Here is a 20,494-nt window from a genome sequence, read left to right as displayed (position 1 = left end):
AAGAGATCTCTCCTGCTTTAAAGCACCTCCTGCTTTAAAGCCCAGCTTTAAAAATAGCTCCCATTGCAGAGCAAGCTGCTATATGCATAGGGGGAAATACAATGTTGTTATTTTGGATCGTCGGAAAGGTCGCCAGATGTTTAAACTGGATTTGGCATTGTAGTCCACCTATCAAGTTCTTCCCAAGGACCCATGATAGCTAGATGTTGTTTGATCTTCATCTTCTTCTCCTCCTCCTCCTCTTCCTCTTCCTTCTCTTTCCTTCTTCTCCTTCCTTCCTTCTTCCTTCTCCTTCTCCTCCCCCTTCCCCTTCATCTTATCATTATTTATTAAATTGCTGCCTGACTACTGCTACCTAATGACATTTATACACTGATTTACAAAGCTGGTATACACCCTGTATAATGGTCTCTTGTGCCCCCCTCGACCTGCGGGCCAGGGCACGCTCTTAAAACTTGCAACCATCTATGTGGGCACCCAAGAATTGGAGAAGTACAAATAGATAAGCTTGCAGGCAAAGCAGAAGTGATTTGCCAGCCAAGCGAAAGGTTTATTGCTTGTCGCTTGGGGCGACGCCATCTCTGCTCTCTCTCTCTGTCTCTCAACCAGTACAGAAGTTTATCAGCGAGGATCGTTTGCCTCACCTCCTGCTCTATGGACCTCCAGGGACTGGCAAGACGTCTACGATTCTCGCTTGCGCTAAACAGCTTTACAAAGAGAGAGAATTCGGCTCGATGGTTTTAGAGGTAACCACGTCTGTGGTCTTAACTGGACTTGGATCGCTTTCCCAGTGAAGGCAGGGGGGAAATTCCTGCCAACACGTTGTTTGTTTAGGTTGCAGCATTCTGTTTGCGAGGTTCTGTTCTACGTGTTTATATTTTGGACTCCCTGCGTCCCATTTCAATTTTGGTTATAAAAGATGGAGATTAAAAAGCTCTAGGAAAAAGACTTGGAAAACTCGTTGGCAGAATTAGGCTGCAATTCTGCATTCTATCCAATATGCCACCATAGCTCTTAGATAGCTATAGAGATAGATATGGTAGATAGGTAGATGGATGATGATAGATAGATAGGAAGATAGATGATAGATAGATAGATAGATAGATAGATAGATAGATAGATAGATAGATAGATAGATGATAGATAGATAGATAGATAGATAGATAGATAGATAGATAGATGATAGATATAGGAAGATAGGAAGATAGATATAGAAATGATAGATAGATTAGATAGATAGATGATAGGTAGGTAGGTAGGTAGATGATAGATAGATAGATAGATAGATAGATAGATAGATAGATAGATAGACAGATATAGAGGTGATAGATAGGATAGATAAATAAATAAATAGATGATAGATAGATGATAGATAGATAGAGAGATAGAGAGATAGGAAGATAGATAGGAAGATAGATATAGAGATGATAGGTAGGATAGATAGATAAATGAATATAGATGGATAGATAGATAGATAGATAGATAGATAGATAGATAGATAGATATAAATAGATAAAAAGATAGGAAGAAAGATAAGATAGATTTAGAGATGATGGATGGATGATAGACATGGAGATAGATAGCAATAGCACTTAGACTTATATACCGCTTCACCATGCTTTACACCCCTCTCTAAGCAATTTACAGCCTCTTGCCCCCAACAATCTGAGCCCTCATTTTACCCACCTCGGAAGAATGGAAGGCTGAGTCAACCTTGAGCCATTCAGAATCGAACTGCTACCAGTCGGCAGAATTAGCCTGCAGCACTGCATTCTAACTACTGCACCACCCTAGCTCTTAATGTATGTTCCTTCTTTCTTTAGCTGAATGCTTCTGACGACCGAGGCATTGATATCGTCAGAGGGCCTATCCTGAACTTTGCCAGCACCAGAACCATCTTCAAGTAAGCACCTTTGAGAATTCTCTCCTCTGAATATTCCTTGGAAACAGACAATGTTCTGGCCAGATACGTACCTGTCTGTCTGTATCTACCTATCCTCTCCTACAATTGTTTTGACCTTGGCTTCCCCAAAAAGCACGAGGCAAAACCCCTTTTATTAAACAGCTGTGAATTCCTCTCGTTCATTCAGCCAAGGCCTGGCAAACAATCTTTCAAAGGTGAAGTTATGACCACAGACCTTATCTAGCTTGGAAAGCTGCCCTGTAAACATTTTCCCAAACGCAGTACTGTGCAAGGAAAGACTTGGCACAGAGTCTCTGAGATTCACGGACAGATCTTCACACTCCTGAAATGAATGAACAAATTGTTTCCTGCAAATGTCCACTTCCCTTTTGCTCCTGTCTTATTTCCTGTGGAAGGGGCCATTCACCATCCACCTTGGCTTTACTTCCAAGTCAGCCCTGATTTCTGAGCTGTTCTTTTCTTCTGGCAGCTCTGCGCATGCGCACACTGGGAACAGGCTCCAGCTGTTCCTCTGCCTCACTGCTCTCTAGCTCCGAAGGCAGCTGAGAATTGCCAGACAGCTTTGGCCCCATCTCTACCTCCAACGCAGAGCCCTCGTCTGAGCCTTCCCCAGACTCCAGGACTGGCCCATGTTCCTCCCCAACTTCCTCACTGTCCGAATCTGCCGCCAGCTCCGATGGTCACTGGCGGGCCACAACAACTAGATGGGTTTAATCAGTGATCAATGGGTGGGTACAATAACAATAGCAGTTAAATACCACTTCATAGTGCTTTCACAGCCCTCTCTAAGCGGTTTACAGAGTCAGCCTATTGCCCCCAACAATCTGGATCCTCATTCAACCAACCTCGGAAGGGTGGAAGGATGGGTCAACCTTGAGCCTGGTGAGATTCGATCTGCCATATTGCAAGTAGCCAGCAATCTTCAGACATTGCCTGCAGTACTAAATTGTAACCACTGCACCACCATGGCTCTCCAATGAAGCCCACTGAATTTTCAGAGTTCCCAGTTCTTGTTTCTCTTGTCCTGTTAGGAGAGGTTTTAAGCTGGTGATTCTGGATGAAGCCGACGCCATGACCCAGGATGCACAAAATGCTCTCAGGCGTGGTGAGTTGATGACCCTTCCCATCCAGAAAGGGATGCTACAAAGATCAACAGTCCTAGACGTGATTGCCGTTAACTTTTTGATGACTGCCATCTTGATCTGCCGACCCAAAAGGACAGCTGATAGCCTCTTTCCCCCCTCCCCCATTTTTAAATTATCCTTTAATACAAACATTTCATCATTCATTATACTGTGTCGCCTGGGTATTAATTTTTTGCGTCATAATAATGGGAGGGAGCTCACTACTCTCCCTTTCTGTCCTTCGGCTCATTACAGAGGACCATCCAGGCTGAAGACCATATTTTTATTTTTAATGTTGCCTTTTTTATATTTGTGTTGTATTTGTGCTGATAAATAAATAAAGGGAGACTAGTATAGATCTATTTCAAGCTATTTAGGTCTCATCAGCTAGCCATACCCTTACTGGGAATCAAACACAATGTAACACAAATACATACCTATTTCCCTGGCCTAGCTGTTAAGGAAGAGAGCCTGTGGCTTAGTGGCAATATATATGTATTGTGTCACAACCCCTGGTATGCCCAAATATGGGAGGGAGCATACTGCTTCCCTTTTCTATCTTTCGGCTCACCCTAGGAGCCATCCAGGCAGAAAGCCATTTTTTTATGTCGCCTAATCTTTCGGGTGACATACGCCACCTATAAAACACTTTATACAAATTCTCCTTGTACGCAGTTGACATACCAGTAATTTTGATAGCCTGTTTTAAGATTGCCATGAATCTGGCAGCCCTAACCTTAACTTTTGCCTTCATACGTCTTCTCCAGTGATTGAGAAATTCACCGAGAACACCCGATTTTGCCTGATCTGCAACTACCTCTCCAAAATAATCCCAGCTCTACAATCCAGATGCACCAGGTTCCGGTTTGGCCCTTTGACGCCAAAACTCATGGTCCCTCGGTTGAAGCATGTTATTGAGAAGGAGAAGTGAGTAAAAAGCCTCAGGGAGGGAATGACAGAAGGGAGTCAGAGATCTGGCTGCTCCAATTGACAAAGTTCCAAGTAACAGCCCAGGTGAAATCAAAACTCCAAGGCAGGGCTCCTCAAAGTATAGATTTATTAAGGAAAAGGTAAAGGTTCCCCTCGCACATACGTGCTAGTCGTTCCCAACTCTAGGGGCCGGTGCTCATCTCCGTTTCAAAGCCGAAGAGCCAGCGCTGTCCGAAGACGTCTCCGTGGTCATTTAGCCAGCATGACTAAACCCCGAAGGCGCACGGAGCGCTGTTAATCTTCCCACCAAAGGTGGTTCCTATTTTTCTACTTGCATTTTTTACGTGCTTTCGAACTGCTAGGTTGGCAGAAGCTGGGACAAGTCACGGGAGCTCACTCCGTTACGCGGCGCTAGGGATTCGAACCGCCAAACTGCCATCCTTGTGGATCGACAAGCTCCGCGTCTTAGCCCCCGAGCCACATGCCATATTGGCACAGCTGGTGAAAACCTGACTCTGAATCTCCCCAGGCTTTCCCCACCCAATTCAAAACGCAAAGTTCTCTTCCCCACCCACCCCCACCCCTTTTGGTCACCCTCCAAAATCTAGATGGTTCTGGTCCACATCCCTCCAGGTGCTGGTGAGAACGTCCTTGGTTCCCAGAAGAAATAATGTTGCTTTGGCTACAAGTTTCCCCCAGCTATCTCCACTCCCAGTAGAGATCCCTACTCCCTGGGCGTGATGTTGATAAAACGTTCAAATTGCCAGAATCCTGGCCGGGAGTGCTGGATGAAAAGAGCGAGCTTTTCACGGTTGTGTGACCTGTTGTGTAGGATCACTGGGAAGGGGTGGATGTGGAGGAAACCACAGGATTCTCAGCGGCCTATTGAATCCCTCTTTTGCTCTTTCAGCGTTGATGTAAGCGAAGATGGAATGAAAGCCTTGGTGACGCTGTCCAACGGCGATATGCGCAGATCTCTGAACATCTTGCAGGTAAGGCTTCCTGTCCTGACCGAGCACGAAGCCGAGTCCTCGTCCCGATAAGCCCCTTTTAATTAATTTACAGCGACTTCCTCTCCAGCAAAGTCTTTCCTCTCCCACAGTCTTTCAAGAGAGTTCCCAATTACCGACCTTTTATCAGGCTTGGAGAATGGCCGGGCCGAGATCTTTCAGACGCCGCAATACTTGGCAAGAATGCAGGAAGGAACTCCTGCAAACTCCACCCCCCTTTCGCTCCTCTTTTATTTCCTCTGGGAGGGGCCATTCCTCATCCACCTGTGGCCTTACTCCCAAGTCGACCCTTGTTCCTTAGCTGTTCCCTTCGTCCGGCCACTCTGCGCATGCGCACACTGGGAACAGGCTCCAGCTGTTGGTCTGACTCCCAAGGCAGCTGATAACTGGACCCAAGGAAGCAAACCAGTGATTCCTCATCTCTCTCTCTGTCTCTTCCGTCTTGCAGAGCACCTACATGGCTTTTGGCCAAGTGACCGAAGAGACCGTCTACACTTGCACGGGGCAGCCGCTCAAGTCTGATATCGCCAACATCCTGGACTGGATGCTGAACCTGGACTTAACCTCCGCCTACCGCAGTATCCTTCAAGTGGGAATCCGTGTGCAGGTGGCTTAGTGGGATAGAATGGGGTGGAATAGAATAGACAGTATGGGGTGGGATGGAATAGAAAATATGGGATGGACCAGGAATTGGAATGGAATGGAATACAATAGGAAGAGGGATAGAATAGAGAGGAAGAGGAGAGGAAAGAAGAATAGAATAGAAAATATGGGGTGGGATGGGATAGGAATGGAATAGAATAGAATAGAATAGAAAATATGTGATGGGATAGGAATGGAGTGGGAATGGAAGAGGAATATAAAGAATAGAATAGAATAGAAAATATGGGATGGGATGGGATAGGAATGAAGTGGGAATGGAAGAGGAAGAGGAATATAAAGAATAGAATAGAGTAGAAAATATGGGATGGGAATGGAAGAGGAAGAGGAATAGAAAGAATAGAATAGGACCCACGGAACTTGTTTCTCCTTGACATTTTGCTCAGACATCCTGGAACTGAAGACCTTGAAGGGCCTGGCTTTGCAAGACATCCTAACAGAAATTCATTTGTTTGTTCACAGAGGTAAAAGGACTTTGGGTGCCCGTGTGTCGTTCTTTTAGTATTTCGTCAAAAATTTACCTCAGGAAGCCTGGATGAGACAGAAATGTTATTGAGCTGTTTTTGCTAATCGCTTCTGGTGCGGAGGCTTATAGCAATAGTGCTTAGATTTATATACCGCTTCACGGGGCTTTACAATTCTCTCTATGCAGTTTATAGTGTCAGCCTCTTGACCCCAATAATCTGGGTCCTCATTTTACCCACCTCGGAAGGATGCATTAACCTTCAGTCGGTCAGGATCGAACTGCTGGCAGTGGGCAGAGTCAGCCTGCAATGCTGCATTCTAACCACTGTGTCCTCATAGCTATAGAATAGAATAGGGATGATAGGGGTAGAGTAGAATAGAATAGAATAGGAATGTAGAGTAGAGTAGAGTAGAGTAGAGTAGAGTAGAGTAGAGTAGAGTAGAGTAGAGTAGAGTAGAGTAGAGTAGGATGTCAGACCTGGAAGCCATTGTTTTACCTTTGGGCCTTCCGACCTGTGACATTTTATGCTGTGGGAAAATGAGAGGGGGGTGGGATTATATGGAGAATGGGAGATGTATAGTCAAAATAGCATTCCTTTCTCAGAGTCAAGGACATCTTGCCCTGAACCTGGAGTGGCGTGACTGGGAGGCATCTCCAGTTTTGGATGGTGCCTAATTGGACCATGGGATGGACCTGTGGGTGCTGGGCAGGGATTTGGACTTTCCCTTGGGTGGGGGAAACCTGGAAACTTTCACATTTGGGGTTTTCCCAGATGCGCCAATAGGACATCTCTTAAAAAAATGGAACTTTGTGGAAACTCAAACCTTGGAGCCTTCTTTCGTTGGGGGTGTTACTTGGAACCCTGACATAGAGAAGAAATTATAGAAATGGCACTTAGACTTATATACCGCTTCACAGTGTTATATAAGATTGTCAAGATGCTGACTCCGTAAACTACCCAGAGGTGATATATAAGTCTTAAGTGCTTTTGATAATGGCTATTTTAAGGTACAGTGAAGGGTAATCGTTTTTGTAAAATGCTGTCTTGTGCTCTCTCATCCCACAGTTGATTTCCCAACATCTGTTCGGATCCAGCTGCTGATCAAGATGGCAGATGTGGAGTGAGTATTCTCCAGTGCACAATTGTTTTTCACATATTTAGGATCATGTAGACACAGGCTAAGATTTTATTGGCGCGCTGACTTCCAACCTCTAGTAAAAAATGCACGTGTAAATTTTTACCTGTGCAGCGTTGAGAATATGAAGGCGACAACTGGGGAAGCACTGGTTTTGTGTCAAGTTGCTCTCTGCACGGCGACCCTACGGTCGTGGCTGGGGAATTCTGGGAGCTGAAGTCCACGAGCCTTACAGCTGCCACGGTTCATCCAGCCTGCAGCCATGAGAACTAGAAGCTTGCTTCCCTACACAAAGCTGAATTTTCTTTATCCAGGAAGCGCAGATTGCCAACATCACAGAATTGCACAGGCTCCAAGCTCGCTGTGTAACTTGCCTTCGCACATTTCACGCCGGCTTGAAGACTTTTAACATTGTGACGGCAAACCTATGGCAGACGCGCGTGCCGGAAGTGGCATGCGGAGCCATCTCTCCGGGCACGCAAGCCATCGCTTGTTGCTCTTTCGGGTTCCGGTGCGCCAGCCAGCTGGTGTTCGCGTGTGCGGGAGTGCCAGAAACCGGAAGAGCAGCTGCCCCCGAAGAACAGTGTGCACTCCCATTTCGGCACTCGATGCCGAAGAGGTTGGCCAACACGGTTGTAGGATATTCTTTGCAAGCTAAGTAGGTTTCTTTAGAAAAAAAGTTCTGCGTAAGATCGATCACCTCCTGTTCCATTGTCTTTCAGACACCGCTTGGCCGCAGGGACAAATGAGAAGATCCAACTGGGCTCTTTTGTAGCTGCCTTCCAGGTCATCAGGGATCTGATTGCAGCTGAGGCTTCGTGACCAAGCTACTCTCCCACGGCCTGAACTACAACCCGGGAACCTAAGGGTTGTCCTTAGAACACATCTGGACCCTTCCCATCAAAATCTTGCAGTTCTGGGTGTCCTACCAGCCTGGTCATTCTCAGTGCTTCTTAGGATCTCGCAGAAGAAGAACGTGGTCCTCTCCTTAACCAATCTGGACAGAAACATTGCCGGTCTACATTAACAGGAAATGATCTTCAAGATGCTTGAGAACGAGGGTTCTCGTGTATTATGTCCCTGGAATCCTAGAATTGGTTCAAAATGTCTCGAAATACATTCACACCAGCACCTCGTGAAGCTCCACCCCTCCCCCTCCCCCACCAATCTTGTTCAAAATAAATTCATTTATATGAAAGAATCATACAATCGTGTAGCTGGAAAGGGGACCTCAGAGATCGTTTAGTCCAACGGCTGCTGAGTTCTGAATGTAAAGACCTCGAGTGACTAGGAGCAGCTGTTTGTTTGTTTTCTCCCCCCAATATTCCACTGGCCGACAACTCTTATTATAAGGAAATTCCTAGATTTAGATTTAGGAAGATCCTTAATAATAAGCAAGACACGATCCTCTCGTAGATAATTCAGATCTCCCATCAGGCTCCGTCCGTGATAATTTACACCAGTTGAGCAGAATAAACACTCTGATTTCTATTAGCCTTAAATTCTTCTCATCCTATCCCCCAATTTCACAAGCTTATTAAACTCTTTCATGGTGCAATTTGCCACACTTGGGGAATTCCTTAGTCCTCCAAAATATCACTACACTTTTGTTCGGTTTTGTGTTTCTGTTATGAACCCAAGAAATTTCTCGTTGCTTATCCATCATTGGCCGTTTTGCTCTCTGATCTTCGGTGGAGGGGGGAACGGGACCCCAAACTGCTCTGAGATCATTAATCTTGATATGTACCTCTTGGCTTATTTTACTGACAAAGCGTTTCCCCGTTCAAGCCAGCCCAAAAATTAATAAAAAATCACAGCTTTGATTTCCCATCTCCCCGTAAACGGCATAAGCTTCATCCAGTGGCCCATTGTTGCAGGAAAGATTTCCAATTCCACGTTTGCAGTCATGGAGAAGATCCAAACCTGATTTTTTTTTCCTAGACAGTGGACAAACAGGAGCTAAAATCACTCCGGAATGACCAAAAAAGTTGCCGTTAGCTGTTTAAATGATGATACTCTCATCATGGTTTCCTTCTGTATCCTGAGTTGGTTTTTTGTTAAAAAAAAAGGTCTGAGGGGCAGCTGTGGGTGTTTGATCCGCATCCCACTAAGCCCAGGAGGATAACTGACCAATTTTAAATAATGGCAAAAACTCCTTAAGATTTCTTCCACGTGGCTAGTTCAGAAAATTTGCCAACAGCATCCTTGGGTCAATTTCTTAGCTAGGAAATGAGGTTGCTTCCTTGCTTGACATCCCAAACAGTTTTATCTTGTCGGTGTGCAACACAAGGCCAAGCGAGAAACGGATCACAGCAGCACCTCCTTTGGGCCGACGTCATAAAGTCCTGTAGGTGAGGAATTCCTTCATCTTCTTGGGAATGCTCAGCGCCTGGACTTGGTAGCTGGTGAAGCAGCCGCGGAGGACTTTCCGGCACAAGTGCTTTAGAGGAGAGAGAGCTTGAGGAGCTGTCCAAAATTGGGCGTGGCCATCTCTGGTCCTGCAACAGGAAGAGACAGAACTGAGTTCATTACTTTAGAAGATGTGGAGACTCTAGATAGAAAGAGTGCAGAGGAGAGCAACGAAGATGATTAGGGGACTGGAGGCAGAAACAAAGGACGGGTGCTGGAATTGGTATATGTCTAGTTTACTGAAAAGAAGGACTAGGGGAGACAGGATAGCAGTCTTCCGATATCTCAGGGGTTGCCCCAAAGAAGAGGGAGTCAAGCTACTCTCCAAGGCACCTGAGGGTAGAACAAGAAGCAATGGGTGGAAACTAATCAAGGAGAGAAGCAACTTAGAACCGAGGAGAAATTTTCTGACAAGAACAATTCATCAGTGGAACAGAAGTTGCCTCCAGAAGTTGTGAATGCTCCAACACTGGAAGTTTTCAAGAAGATGTTGGATAGCCATTTGTCTGAAACGGTATAAGGTTTCCTGCCTAGGCAGGGGGTTGGACTAGAAGACCTCCAAGGTCCCTTCCAACTCTTATTCTAAATTAGTTAATGTAGTAGGGGGCAGCACAACCAAGTTCCCCCCCCCCCAAAAAAAGGTAAGGTGAGATGGACTTGATTAGGATTGGAACAAGGGCAGGATATTAGTAGAACACTTGTAGCTCAGATTTGAATTGGGGGGTCCTTAATGCTCTCTGAGCTTGGGGGTTTCCTTGCAGATGGAAGCCCCCAAACCACCTCTTCCCAGGCTCATGTAGGCTACCTGCACTCCTCAAGATGACCCCAAGAACGTGACGCAGTTGGTTCAAGGAGCTATTGGCAAGGTAGATGGTTCATGGACCGCTCGGCACACTCCATACACCAGATACTTAAAATCTCCTTCCCCCAACCCTTTGAAACAAAGTCCGCACGGTTCTCGGCCAGAACTTACCCCGTTGCGATGATCCCACCATGTGGAAAATAAGTGCAGCAGAGACCGTTCTTCACGGGAGCAAAAGCAACAGGACTCTCAAGCTCTAATGCCCAGATCCGAAGGAGTCTAAAGGAGATAAAAGTGTTCTGACCGAGGCTTCCCAAGAGCATGAAGCAAACTCCTGGTCCCGACAAAAGCCCCTTTTATTAATTGACTGTGAATTCTGCTCATTCACACCCAGCCAAGTCTTTCCAGGGAGGATTTGCAGTCACAGACCTTCTCTGCCTTGGAGAGCTGCCAGGCCGATATGTGCAGAACTTGGGAAGGAGTCTCGGAGAGTCACGAACCAATGAAGCGAACTAATTGTCTCCTGCAAACTCCACTCCCCTTTCACTCCTTTTATTTCTTCTGGAAGGGGCCATTCATCATCCACCTGTGGCCTTACTCCCAAGTCGACCCCTGTTCTTTAGCTGTTCCCTTCGCCTGGCAGCTCTGTGCATGCGCACACTGGGAACAGGCTCCAGCTGTTCTTCTGCCTCACTGATGTCTGACTCTGAAGGCAGCTGATAACTGACATACGGCCCTGGGCCCCTCTCTGCCTCCGACACAGAGCCCTCCTCAGAGCCCTCCCCAGCCTCCAGGACTGGCCCAGGTTCCTCCCCAACCTTCTCACTGTCTAAATCTCCGCTGGGGGGCCACAGCAAAAATAACTTTCCAAAGTTGAGCCCAAGAACCTAACTAAATAAAACCAGTCTTCTTAAGCATCCATAGGTATTGGATCTCTGGCTCTCCTCTTTCCTTTCCAGTGTGACCCGATGGGACCTGTAGGCCCAACCATCTGGAGAACATCAGAGGAGTGGTGTCAAGATGACCACGCCCTCCCAGTTGACCACACCCACGCAGGTAGGCCATGTCTACCCAGCCCCCTGAGGTCAACCACTGCCCCGATGTGGCTCTCAATGAAATTGAGTTTGACACCCCTGCGGTAGACACCATATCTGGGATAGGATCCGTAGCAACGTAAGTATTTCCGTTCCACCCTGGAGCCTCTCACCTGTCGTCTGCCACCGTGGCAAGGAAGAGACCTTCGGGTGAGAAGCACACAGACCTCAAGGAGCTGGTGTAGAAGTTCACACCTTGGTCCACGGCAGGTTGCAAGGGGACATGCCTATGAAGAAGGAAAAAAACAGGTTGGAATCTTCTTACTAGCCCACCTTGGGGAGGACGGGGACTATCAGCTGCTGATGAAACACCCCTGTAAATTATACTTATACAGCCTGTTGTGCCTTAAAATGGTTTCTACTGTACTGCCGTAAAATGGCTTTCTACTGTACAGCACAAATGGAGTTGCCATGGTAACGGCTTCACAGTCCTCCACAAGAGGGCTCCCTCTGATAAGGGGGAAAATCCAACATTAGAAATTACATTTCATCCGGACATTCCCCCCCCCCCCCCCCTATAAATAAATACCTGGGCAACGCCGGCTTATCAATTAGTCTTAACACTAAAGTAGAATGAATTCATCTGGGCATGCTTGCCATCTAGCCCACCTCGCAAGGGCAGCATCTCTCTGCCCACCTTCCTTACCAAAGGGATCTTAGTTTCTCCCCCGTACAGGGATCCCAGAGGATCACGCAGGTGTCGTAGGAGGCAGTGGCAAGCAGGGCGGAATCTGGAGAAAAGTCACAAGACGCGACACAGCCTTGGTGGCCTTCCAGTTTCCGCAGCAGGCGATACGAGCTCATGCTCCAGAGCAGAGCCTGGCAGGGCGAGAAACGACAACAATAAACAGCAATCACACTTTAGGCCACGGGAGGGTTAAATGCGATCACATCACACGACGTATCGCAACCTGAGGTTTTTTTTGGCTTTTGCAGAGCGGGGTGGGCGTGGCCTGTGAGTGACTCATCTGGCCTGCAGGCCACCCGTTTGACTGACTTACAGTGCTTTACAGAGTCAGCCTATTGTCCCCAACAAAGGAAGAATAGCAGGGAGGGAGGGAGGGAGGGTAGGTGGGAAGGAAGGAAGGAAGGAAGGAAGGAAGGAAGGAAGGAAGGAAGGAAGGAGAAAAGGAAGAGCAATAGCAATAGCACTTATATACCACTTCACAGTGCTTTATATCCCTCTCTAAACGGTTTACAGAGTCAACCATCTGGGTCTTCATTTTACCAACCTTGGAAGGATGGGAGACTGAGTCAACCTTGAGCCAGACAGAATCAAACAGCTAGCAGTTGGCAGAATTAGCCTGCAATACTGCATTCTAACCATTGGGAGGGAGGGAGGGAGGGAGGGAGGGAGGGAGGGAGGGAGGGAAGGAAGGAAGGAAGGAAGGAAGGAAGGAAGGAAGGAAGGAAGGACAATAGCAATAGCACTTAGACTTATATATCGCTTCACAGTGCTTTACAGCCCTCTCTAAACCATTTACAGAGTCAGCCTCTTGCCCCCAATAATTTGGGTCCTCATTTTTCCCACCTCGGAAGGACGGAAGGCTGAGTCAACCTTGAGCCTGATGGGATTCGAACTGCCAAATCGCTGGTGGTCAGCAGAAGCAGCCTGCAATGCTGCATTTCAACCACTTGGTGACAAATCTAAAGTCAGATTGCCACCAAAGATCTATATACCAACCTCATTTCTCACTATCAACCACATGGCCCTTTCCGTGTAGAATTCACTCACCGATTTCTCTCCAGCCACGGAGCAGAGCATCTGACCGTCGGGAGAAATGGAGCAACCGTAAACCCACTGCAAATGTCCAGAAAGCACTTTTAATTGCTTCCCTAGAAAAAATAGAAGAGGGGGAGGGGGAAAGTGAGGATTAGAGACCCAGATAGGAAGTCTGAATGCTACAGGTCCCTCTGCTAAGGATGCCCAACAAGCAGGGCCTCCGATGTTTCAGGGTAAAATACAAAAGAAAATTGCATTGAACAAGGAGAGATTCAACCTGGAAATAAGGAGGAATTTTCTGACAGGGAGAACAATCAACCCATGGAACAGAAATTGCCTCCGGACATTGTGGGAGCTTCATCCCTGGAGGCTTTCAAGAAGAGACTGGACTGCCATCTGTCAGAAATGGTGTAGGGTCTTCTGTGGGGGGTTGGACTAGATGACCTCCAAGGTCCCTTCCAACTCTGCCAACCTGTATAATCATTCTTACCATTTTGTCCGAGGTCCCAGACACGAAGCGTTTTGTCCCGGGATGCAGAGACGAGAATGGAACGAGGGTGGCCGGGTGCAAAGCTCAAATCCCTCACCACGTCTTGGTGCCCCACGAGGTGAAAAAGCAAGTTTCCTGCCGAGAAAGAGGCAGCGAGCAAAAGGAAAACGACGTGGTTTGTCGAGGATTATCTGCAGCCCAACTGCGGAAATCCTTGTAACGTTATGTCTTTGGGTTTCAATCAATCTCTTAAAACAAACATACTTGGGCCGTACTGAGGCAGGATGTGAAAGAAGCTTCACACCAGAGGTGGCTTGTTGTGGGTACCTCCCAGTCCGGCCGTACCGGTAGTGGCCGGGAGCAGCTGAGAGGGTACCAGTACGGTGGCTCGTTTGGCCTGCCCGCTCGCGCTCTATAGCTGTTTTATGGCAAATGGTAAAGTGCGCCTGCATGCACAGCGGGCAGTGCCTGCGCGAGCCCCAACAAGCAGCTGGTTGTCACAGGGGTGCTGGATTGTGCATGCAAGCGCAGCGCATGCACGAACAGACCGCGATCAGCGTACCGGTAGCAACGGTAAGAGCAACCACCATGCTTCATGCACACATGCCTGTGTCTGTAAGCAAATTTGTCTGAGTGTGCACAGTGTGACTATTATTTTGAGACAAACTAGGAGCAAAATACAGGACCCAGAGGTTTTGTCTTTCAAACCGTGGTTTATCTACAAGGCATATACAGTATATCACCCTCTCACATTTTGTAAATATTTAGGTATATCTTGCCAGCAGTTTAGACATTAGTGGCTGTATGTTGCATTATTTTGAGGGGACAGCACATTTACATTGTTATACAAGCTGTATACTCACTACTTTACATTGTAGCCAAGTGTCATTTCTTCCGTGTTGTCACATGAAAAGATACACTTAAATATTTACAAAATGTGAGAGGGTGTACTCACTTCTGTATATATACATACACGTACTAGGCAAAACCAGGCAATCAATCAGTCTTCAACTCTAACATGGAAGCAGAGAGAGAGAGAGAGAGAGAGAGAGAGAGAGAGAGAGAGAGAGAGAGAGATGGCCTCCCTTATATAGGCAGCTTCTTAAAGTGGCAGTAACCCTGCTGACACATTCTCATTGCATCATCTCGCTTTACAGCCTTACAGCAGCTGATCAGCTATCATTACCTTAGCAAAATTTGCAAAGATTGTCTTCCGTTTCAGCAAATGAAGGCAACTTACCTGTTTCTACTTCCCAGACTTTAATCTGCCCGTCATGTAATCCCGTGGCCAGGATCAAGCAAGGAGATGATTCCTTCCAGGGGAGATACTTCTTATGGGGTTGGGGCGGCAGCCACGAACTAAACGCCAGACCCCAGACAATCTGTCCACATTCCAAGCTCTTCTCCTTGGTCCCTCTGCAACCCTTGGCCTTGGTTTTTGCACACTGGGTCTTGGGTTCCAAAGCTTTGACGTGGCTGCGGTTGGAGCGGAAGGAAGAAGGTCAAAAGAGATCTTCGAGTTAGACAAGATCCTTGAAGTTGCTTCCTTCCTTCCCTTTCGAGCAACATCCCAGATGCCTAATTATTAAGAAACTGGAAACTTTGGGGTGTCTTGAGAAGGAGAACCGGTGCAAAACTTGGGGAAAGTATTTTCTCTCAATCTTTCGCCCGCAAACAGTATTCAACAATATTCCTATTCTATTCTATTCTTCCCTTCCCTATTCTATTCTATTTTACTCTATTCTCTATAGTCTATTCCATTCCTGCCTGAGCAAGGGGTTGGACTAGTAGACCTCCAAGGTCCCTTCCAGCTATTCTATCCCTATCCCATTATTCTATTCCATTTCTATTCTATTCTATTCTTCCCTTCCCTATTCTATTCTATTGTATTCTATTCTATTCTCTATATTCTATTCCATTCCTGCCTGAGCAAGGGGTTGGACTAGTAGACCTCCAAGATCCCTTCCAACTCTGCCATTCTATCTGATTCTGACTATCAGGAGCCCAAAGGACCTGGCAGTCCCAAAGCTGCCTTGGGAAGGGGCTGCAGCACCGCCCTAGTGTGGATACTCACTGCTCAGCCCCCTGCAAAGGCCACGGGAGCAGCCTGACCACGCAGTGGCCCTGTGACCAGGCAAACCAAGTCCCGTCGGCGGAGAAGGCCACGCTCCAGGTCTCACAGCTGGATTTCCAGTCATGCTGTTGGGGTCGTCCCGGCTTGAGCTCGGCCACGAGGAGGGGCTCTCCTGGGGAGAGGGTAACTGTTGCATTACAGAGCAGACCCCTCCCACGTATATGCAGACCGTACCACGAAAACCAGAAAATACAGGGATACCTCGGAAATACGTACATTGTGGTCCACGTACGACCACAACGGAGCCACGAACCTATGTTGCTAAGGGAGACATTTGTTAACTGAGTTTTGTCCCACTTTACAACTTTTGCTTGCCACGGTTGTTAAGCGAATCCCTGCCGCTCTTAAATTAGTAACCCGGCCATTAAGAGAATCTGGCTTCCCCTTGAATTTTGCTTGTTAGAAGGCCGCAAAAAGGGGGAACACATGACTCCGGGATGCCGCAACCGTCATAAATGTGAGTCAGGGGTCAAGCGTCGGAAGGTAAATCTCGTGACCATGGAGATGCTGCAATGGTCGTAAGTGTGGGAAAGGGTCATAAGTCACTTTTTTCCCCCCAATGCCAGGGGAAGGCGAACCCGTTGTGGTGGCTAAGGCATGGAGTTAGAAACTTTGGGGCCCTGAGTTCCAGTCCTGTCTTAGGCATGAAGCCAGCTGGGTGTCCTTAGGCCTGTCCCTGCCTCTCAGCCCTAGGAAAGAGGCAATGGCAAAACCCACTTCTGAAAAGCCTTGCCAAGGAAAATACAGGGGGATCCATCCAGGCACTCAGTAGGAGCCAAGAAAGGGAAAGGGGAGGAGGAAAGAAAGGAAAGGAAAGGAAGGGAGTGGAGGAGAGGGAAGGAAAGGGAAAGGGAGGAAAGGAAAGGGAGGAAAGGAAAGGATGGTGGAAGAGTGGAGAGGGAAGGAGAGGGGAGGGGAGGAGGAAAGGGAAGAGAAGGGAAAGGAAAGGAAAGTGGAAAGGAAAGAAGGGGAAGGGAAAGAAAGGAAAGGAGGATGGGGAAGAGGGGAGGGAAGGAGGATGGGGAAGGGAGGGGAGGGGGAAAGGGAAGGGAAGGGAAAGGAAAGTGGAAAGGAAAGAGAAAAGGGGAAAGGAGGGGAGAGGGAAGGGAGTGGAGGAGAGGGTAGGGAAGGGGAAGATGGGGAAGGGGGAAGGGAAGGAAAAGGAAGGGAAAGAAAAGAGAAAAAGAGAGGGGAAAGGGAAGGAGGGGGAGGGGAAGAGGAAGGGAGGAGAGGATAAGAGGGAGGAAAAGAAAAGGGAGGATGGGAAAGAAAGGGGGAGGGGAGAGGAAAGGAAAAGGAAGGGTGGGAAAGGGGTTAAGAACTACTTAATGGCTTAAAAGCACCAGGCTACCAACTGGGGAGACCCTGAGTTCGAGTCCCACCTGCGGCACAAATTCAGCCAGGGGTCTTCTGGGCCAGAAGCAGGCCAAGGACAAAGGAACCCCAGCAAATCTTGCACAGGTTTGTCCAGGCAGCTGCACCCCCACAGGGAGACACAGGGGAGGGATCTTGGGGACCCCAAGCGGGGAACATCCCAGGGCCTCCTTCCAGGTCCACTGCAGGAGGAGAGCCCCGTTGGTCCCCCTCCACCCCCTCCCGGTGTCCGAGACCCCCTTGTCCGATTCAAGCAGGTGATGGGAGGCGGCAGGCGCAGCGGGACGCTTGTTTCTGCCTTGGGAAACGCCCGGGTCGCCCCTCTCGCCCAGCCTGGCTCGCTCTCCCCGGAGGCGCAGGGCGAAGGGCTTGTGTGTGGGGGGGGACCGGCGCGCCCACCACTCACCTTCCGCCGCCGCCTCTCCCCCCGGGGGCAGCCGCGGCCGGCAACCGTCGCCCGGGGCTGCCGCTTCCATCCAGGGCCGCTTCCTCTTGCCGAGCCCGTCCCTACCCGGGAGGAGTCAGATGACGGCGGGCTGCCAGAGGATGGGAAGCAGGCGAGCCCGAGCCGGCGCGCAGCCCAAGGACGGGGAGGAGGAGGAGGAGGAGAGGAGACGCGCTCCGCCCCTGCGCCACTTTTGCGCCCTGGGCGCACGGCGGATGGCGAAGGGAAGCTGGTGAAAGGGCTGCAAGCGATTTACTCGGGAGAAAGTTGCCTGGCCCGGACTCCTTTCCCTCGGCTGCTTTCCCCATCTGGGTGCTTGCTGGAACGCAGCTCCCATCCTCCACAGCCCGATGGGCTTTGGGGCAGAGTAGCCTGATCCATCCAGCTGCTTTTCCCATCTGGCGCTTGCTGGACCTCAACTCCCATCCTCCACAGCCTGATGGGCTTTCGTGGAAGGAATAGTCTGATCCCTCCAGCTGCTTTGCCCATCTGGGGCTTGCTTGACCGCAGCTCCCATCCTCCACAGCCCGATGGGCTTTGGGGCAGAGTAGCCTGATCCATCCAGCTGCTTTTCCCATCTGGCGCTTGCTGGACCTCAACTCCCATCCTCCACAGCCTGATGGGCTTTCGTGGAAGGAATAGTCTGATCCTTCCAGCTGCTTTCCCCATCTGGGTGCTTGCTTGACCGCAGCTCCCATCCTCCACAACCTGATGGGCTTTGGGGCAGAGTAGCCTGATCCATCCAGCTGCTTTTCCCACCTGGCGCTTGCTGGACCTCAACTCCCATCCTCCACAGCCTGATGGGCTTTCTGGGAGGAGGAGTCTGGTCCATCCAGCTGGGGGAAGGTTGGAGTGGGCTCCTTGGTGCATTCTAAGATGTGGTTTGCTTGCACTTCGGTTCTTTACCCAGCCGAGTCCGTTATCCGAAACCTGCCCAGTTTGCATTCATGATACGACTCATTGGGGCAATAAAACCTCTATACAGAGTCCTCGGTTTACAACACTTCATTTAGTGACCGTTCCAAGTTACAACAGCACGGAGGTTTAACAACCGCTTCGGTGATCGGGTGTTTCGCTGATTGTTGGAGCTACCGGCCCGCCCGAAACGGCTGAATCCCACCCCTGCTTGTGGCCATTTTTCACACTTACGACGGTTGCAGCATCCCCAGGGTCATGTGATTTACATTCAGACAGTTGACAACTGACTCACATTTACAACGGTCGCAATGTCCCGGGGGTGGGTGGGTCACGTCACGTGATCCCCCTTTGCGACCTTCTGACAAGCAAAGTCAGTGGGGGGAAGCCGGATTCGCTTAACAACCGGGTGACTCACTTAACAACCGCAGTGGTCCACTTAACAAAGGCGATGAGAAAAGTAATCAAATGGGGCAGAAAAACTCCCTTCGGAAATGTCTCCCTGAGCAACGTAGTGTGGTCGTACATTGAGGACTACCTACATATCCTTTGTGTAGTTGGTTCTAAGTTTTATCTAATTTTGTTAATTTTTGTGTTAGCATTTTCTTGTATTGCAAAGCAGGAAAAGCCTTAATAACAACCACTGCAGGGATTCCCTTAACAACTGCGGCGAGAGAGGTCGTAAAATGAGGGCAGAATTCACTTAAGAAATGTCCCCTCTTAGCAACAGAAATCTTGACTTCCATTGTGGCTGTAAGTCGAGGACTGGCCGTACAGAAAACGCTGCCCTGGCAGGAATTCAGCCGAGAAATAACACACATTTAGCTTAAAGACCGCAAACGAGAACAGCTCCAGCTTTTAAAAGGTGTGGAATGAATTACAAAACCTCACACAATTCAGCGAGTCACACCTGCATACCAAACACACACCCTGCAGGCGGTAACCTTTGTATCCAAAAGCCACACTTTTATTCCGCGAACAAAAGACAGTGGTCCAGATTTTCGAGGCGGTAAGGATTTTGACCTCGGATTGCTAGCGGCCTTGGAAGGAAATAATTAATTCAGGAGTGGAACAGGTCAAAACTCTTTGCAAACAGGCAGGAAAACATGTGAATGGCTCCAAACACTGGCAGCAGCTTTTAAGAAGAGACTGGACAACCGTTTGTCTGAAATGGTCTAGGGTCTCCTGCCTGAGCACAGGGGTTTGGACTAGAAGACCTCCAAGGTCCCTTCCGACTCTGTTGTTCGGTTATGTCACCTGGAAAAGTGCGCCCGCATGTCCATAAACATACCCAGGCGTGTACATTATTCTAGCGTCTGACATCCAACATAACATTTGCACACAGTTCTAACCTCAACAGGCACCGCTCGTCCTCAATTTACGACAATTCATTTCCAGTTCTTGTCACAAGAGTGGCGCGGTGGCCTAGAGGTGCAGCTCTCGCCTCACAGTCAAGAGGCTGTGCGAGTTCAATCCGAGGTAGATCCCTGGTAGAGATATATTCTCACTGGACACAGTGAGAATATATCTGCTGAACAAAACCCGGCTCTGGCGACAGGAAAGGCATCTGGCCATTCAAGTGCTCTGCTAGCTCCATTCGGTTGCAATGGCTCCAACCCACAAGGGATTATGGGGTCGTTAAGTGAGGGTGATGATTTCCAGTTCTGGTCATGGCACCATTTTTATATATATTCATCTAACAAAGGACCCTTTTTTATACATTATTCTAGCAGAGTTCAGACTGATTATATACCTGGCCAGGTAACAGACCTAGAAACGAGCTATGCAGTTTAGTAATGCCAAATCCTCTTCGTGGGAAGAAGACCATCAGGTTCAATACACACGTAGAGCTGAGATC

General features: G+C 48.5%; 2 protein-coding genes across 2 annotated transcripts; one reads left to right on the top strand and one right to left on the bottom strand.

The window, feature by feature from the left end:
* The first annotated feature begins 590 nt into the window (after nucleotides 1-590).
* On the top strand, nucleotides 591-8,424 carry RFC5 (replication factor C subunit 5). Its single transcript, XM_081966960.1, has 9 exons — nucleotides 591-746; nucleotides 1,824-1,903; nucleotides 2,956-3,029; nucleotides 3,816-3,975; nucleotides 4,889-4,970; nucleotides 5,437-5,566; nucleotides 6,035-6,112; nucleotides 7,181-7,235; nucleotides 7,973-8,424. The coding sequence occupies exons 1-9, from the start codon at nucleotides 735-737 to the stop codon at nucleotides 8,070-8,072; spliced, it is 771 nt and encodes a 256-aa protein (XP_081823086.1). The 5' UTR covers nucleotides 591-734; the 3' UTR covers nucleotides 8,073-8,424.
* Nucleotides 8,425-8,567: 143 nt separating this feature from the next.
* On the bottom strand, nucleotides 8,568-17,848 carry WSB2 (WD repeat and SOCS box containing 2). The gene is made up of 9 exons (XM_081966937.1): nucleotides 17,683-17,848; nucleotides 15,843-16,014; nucleotides 15,009-15,244; nucleotides 13,769-13,903; nucleotides 13,291-13,391; nucleotides 12,202-12,374; nucleotides 11,669-11,782; nucleotides 10,633-10,740; nucleotides 8,568-9,748 (listed from the first exon to the last, which is right to left on the bottom strand). Exons 1-9 carry the CDS (start codon nucleotides 17,750-17,752, stop codon nucleotides 9,586-9,588), a joined length of 1,272 nt encoding a protein of 423 aa, XP_081823063.1. The 5' UTR covers nucleotides 17,753-17,848; the 3' UTR covers nucleotides 8,568-9,585.
* Nucleotides 17,849-20,494: the final 2,646 nt, after the last annotated feature.

Source organism: Natrix helvetica (assembly GCF_964273705.1).
Source record: "Natrix helvetica genome assembly, chromosome: 14".
In the NCBI taxonomy this organism is placed as follows: Eukaryota; Metazoa; Chordata; class Lepidosauria; order Squamata; family Natricidae; genus Natrix; species Natrix helvetica.
Note: the sequence above shows the minus strand (reverse complement) of the source record. Positions and strands in the feature narration are given on the sequence as shown.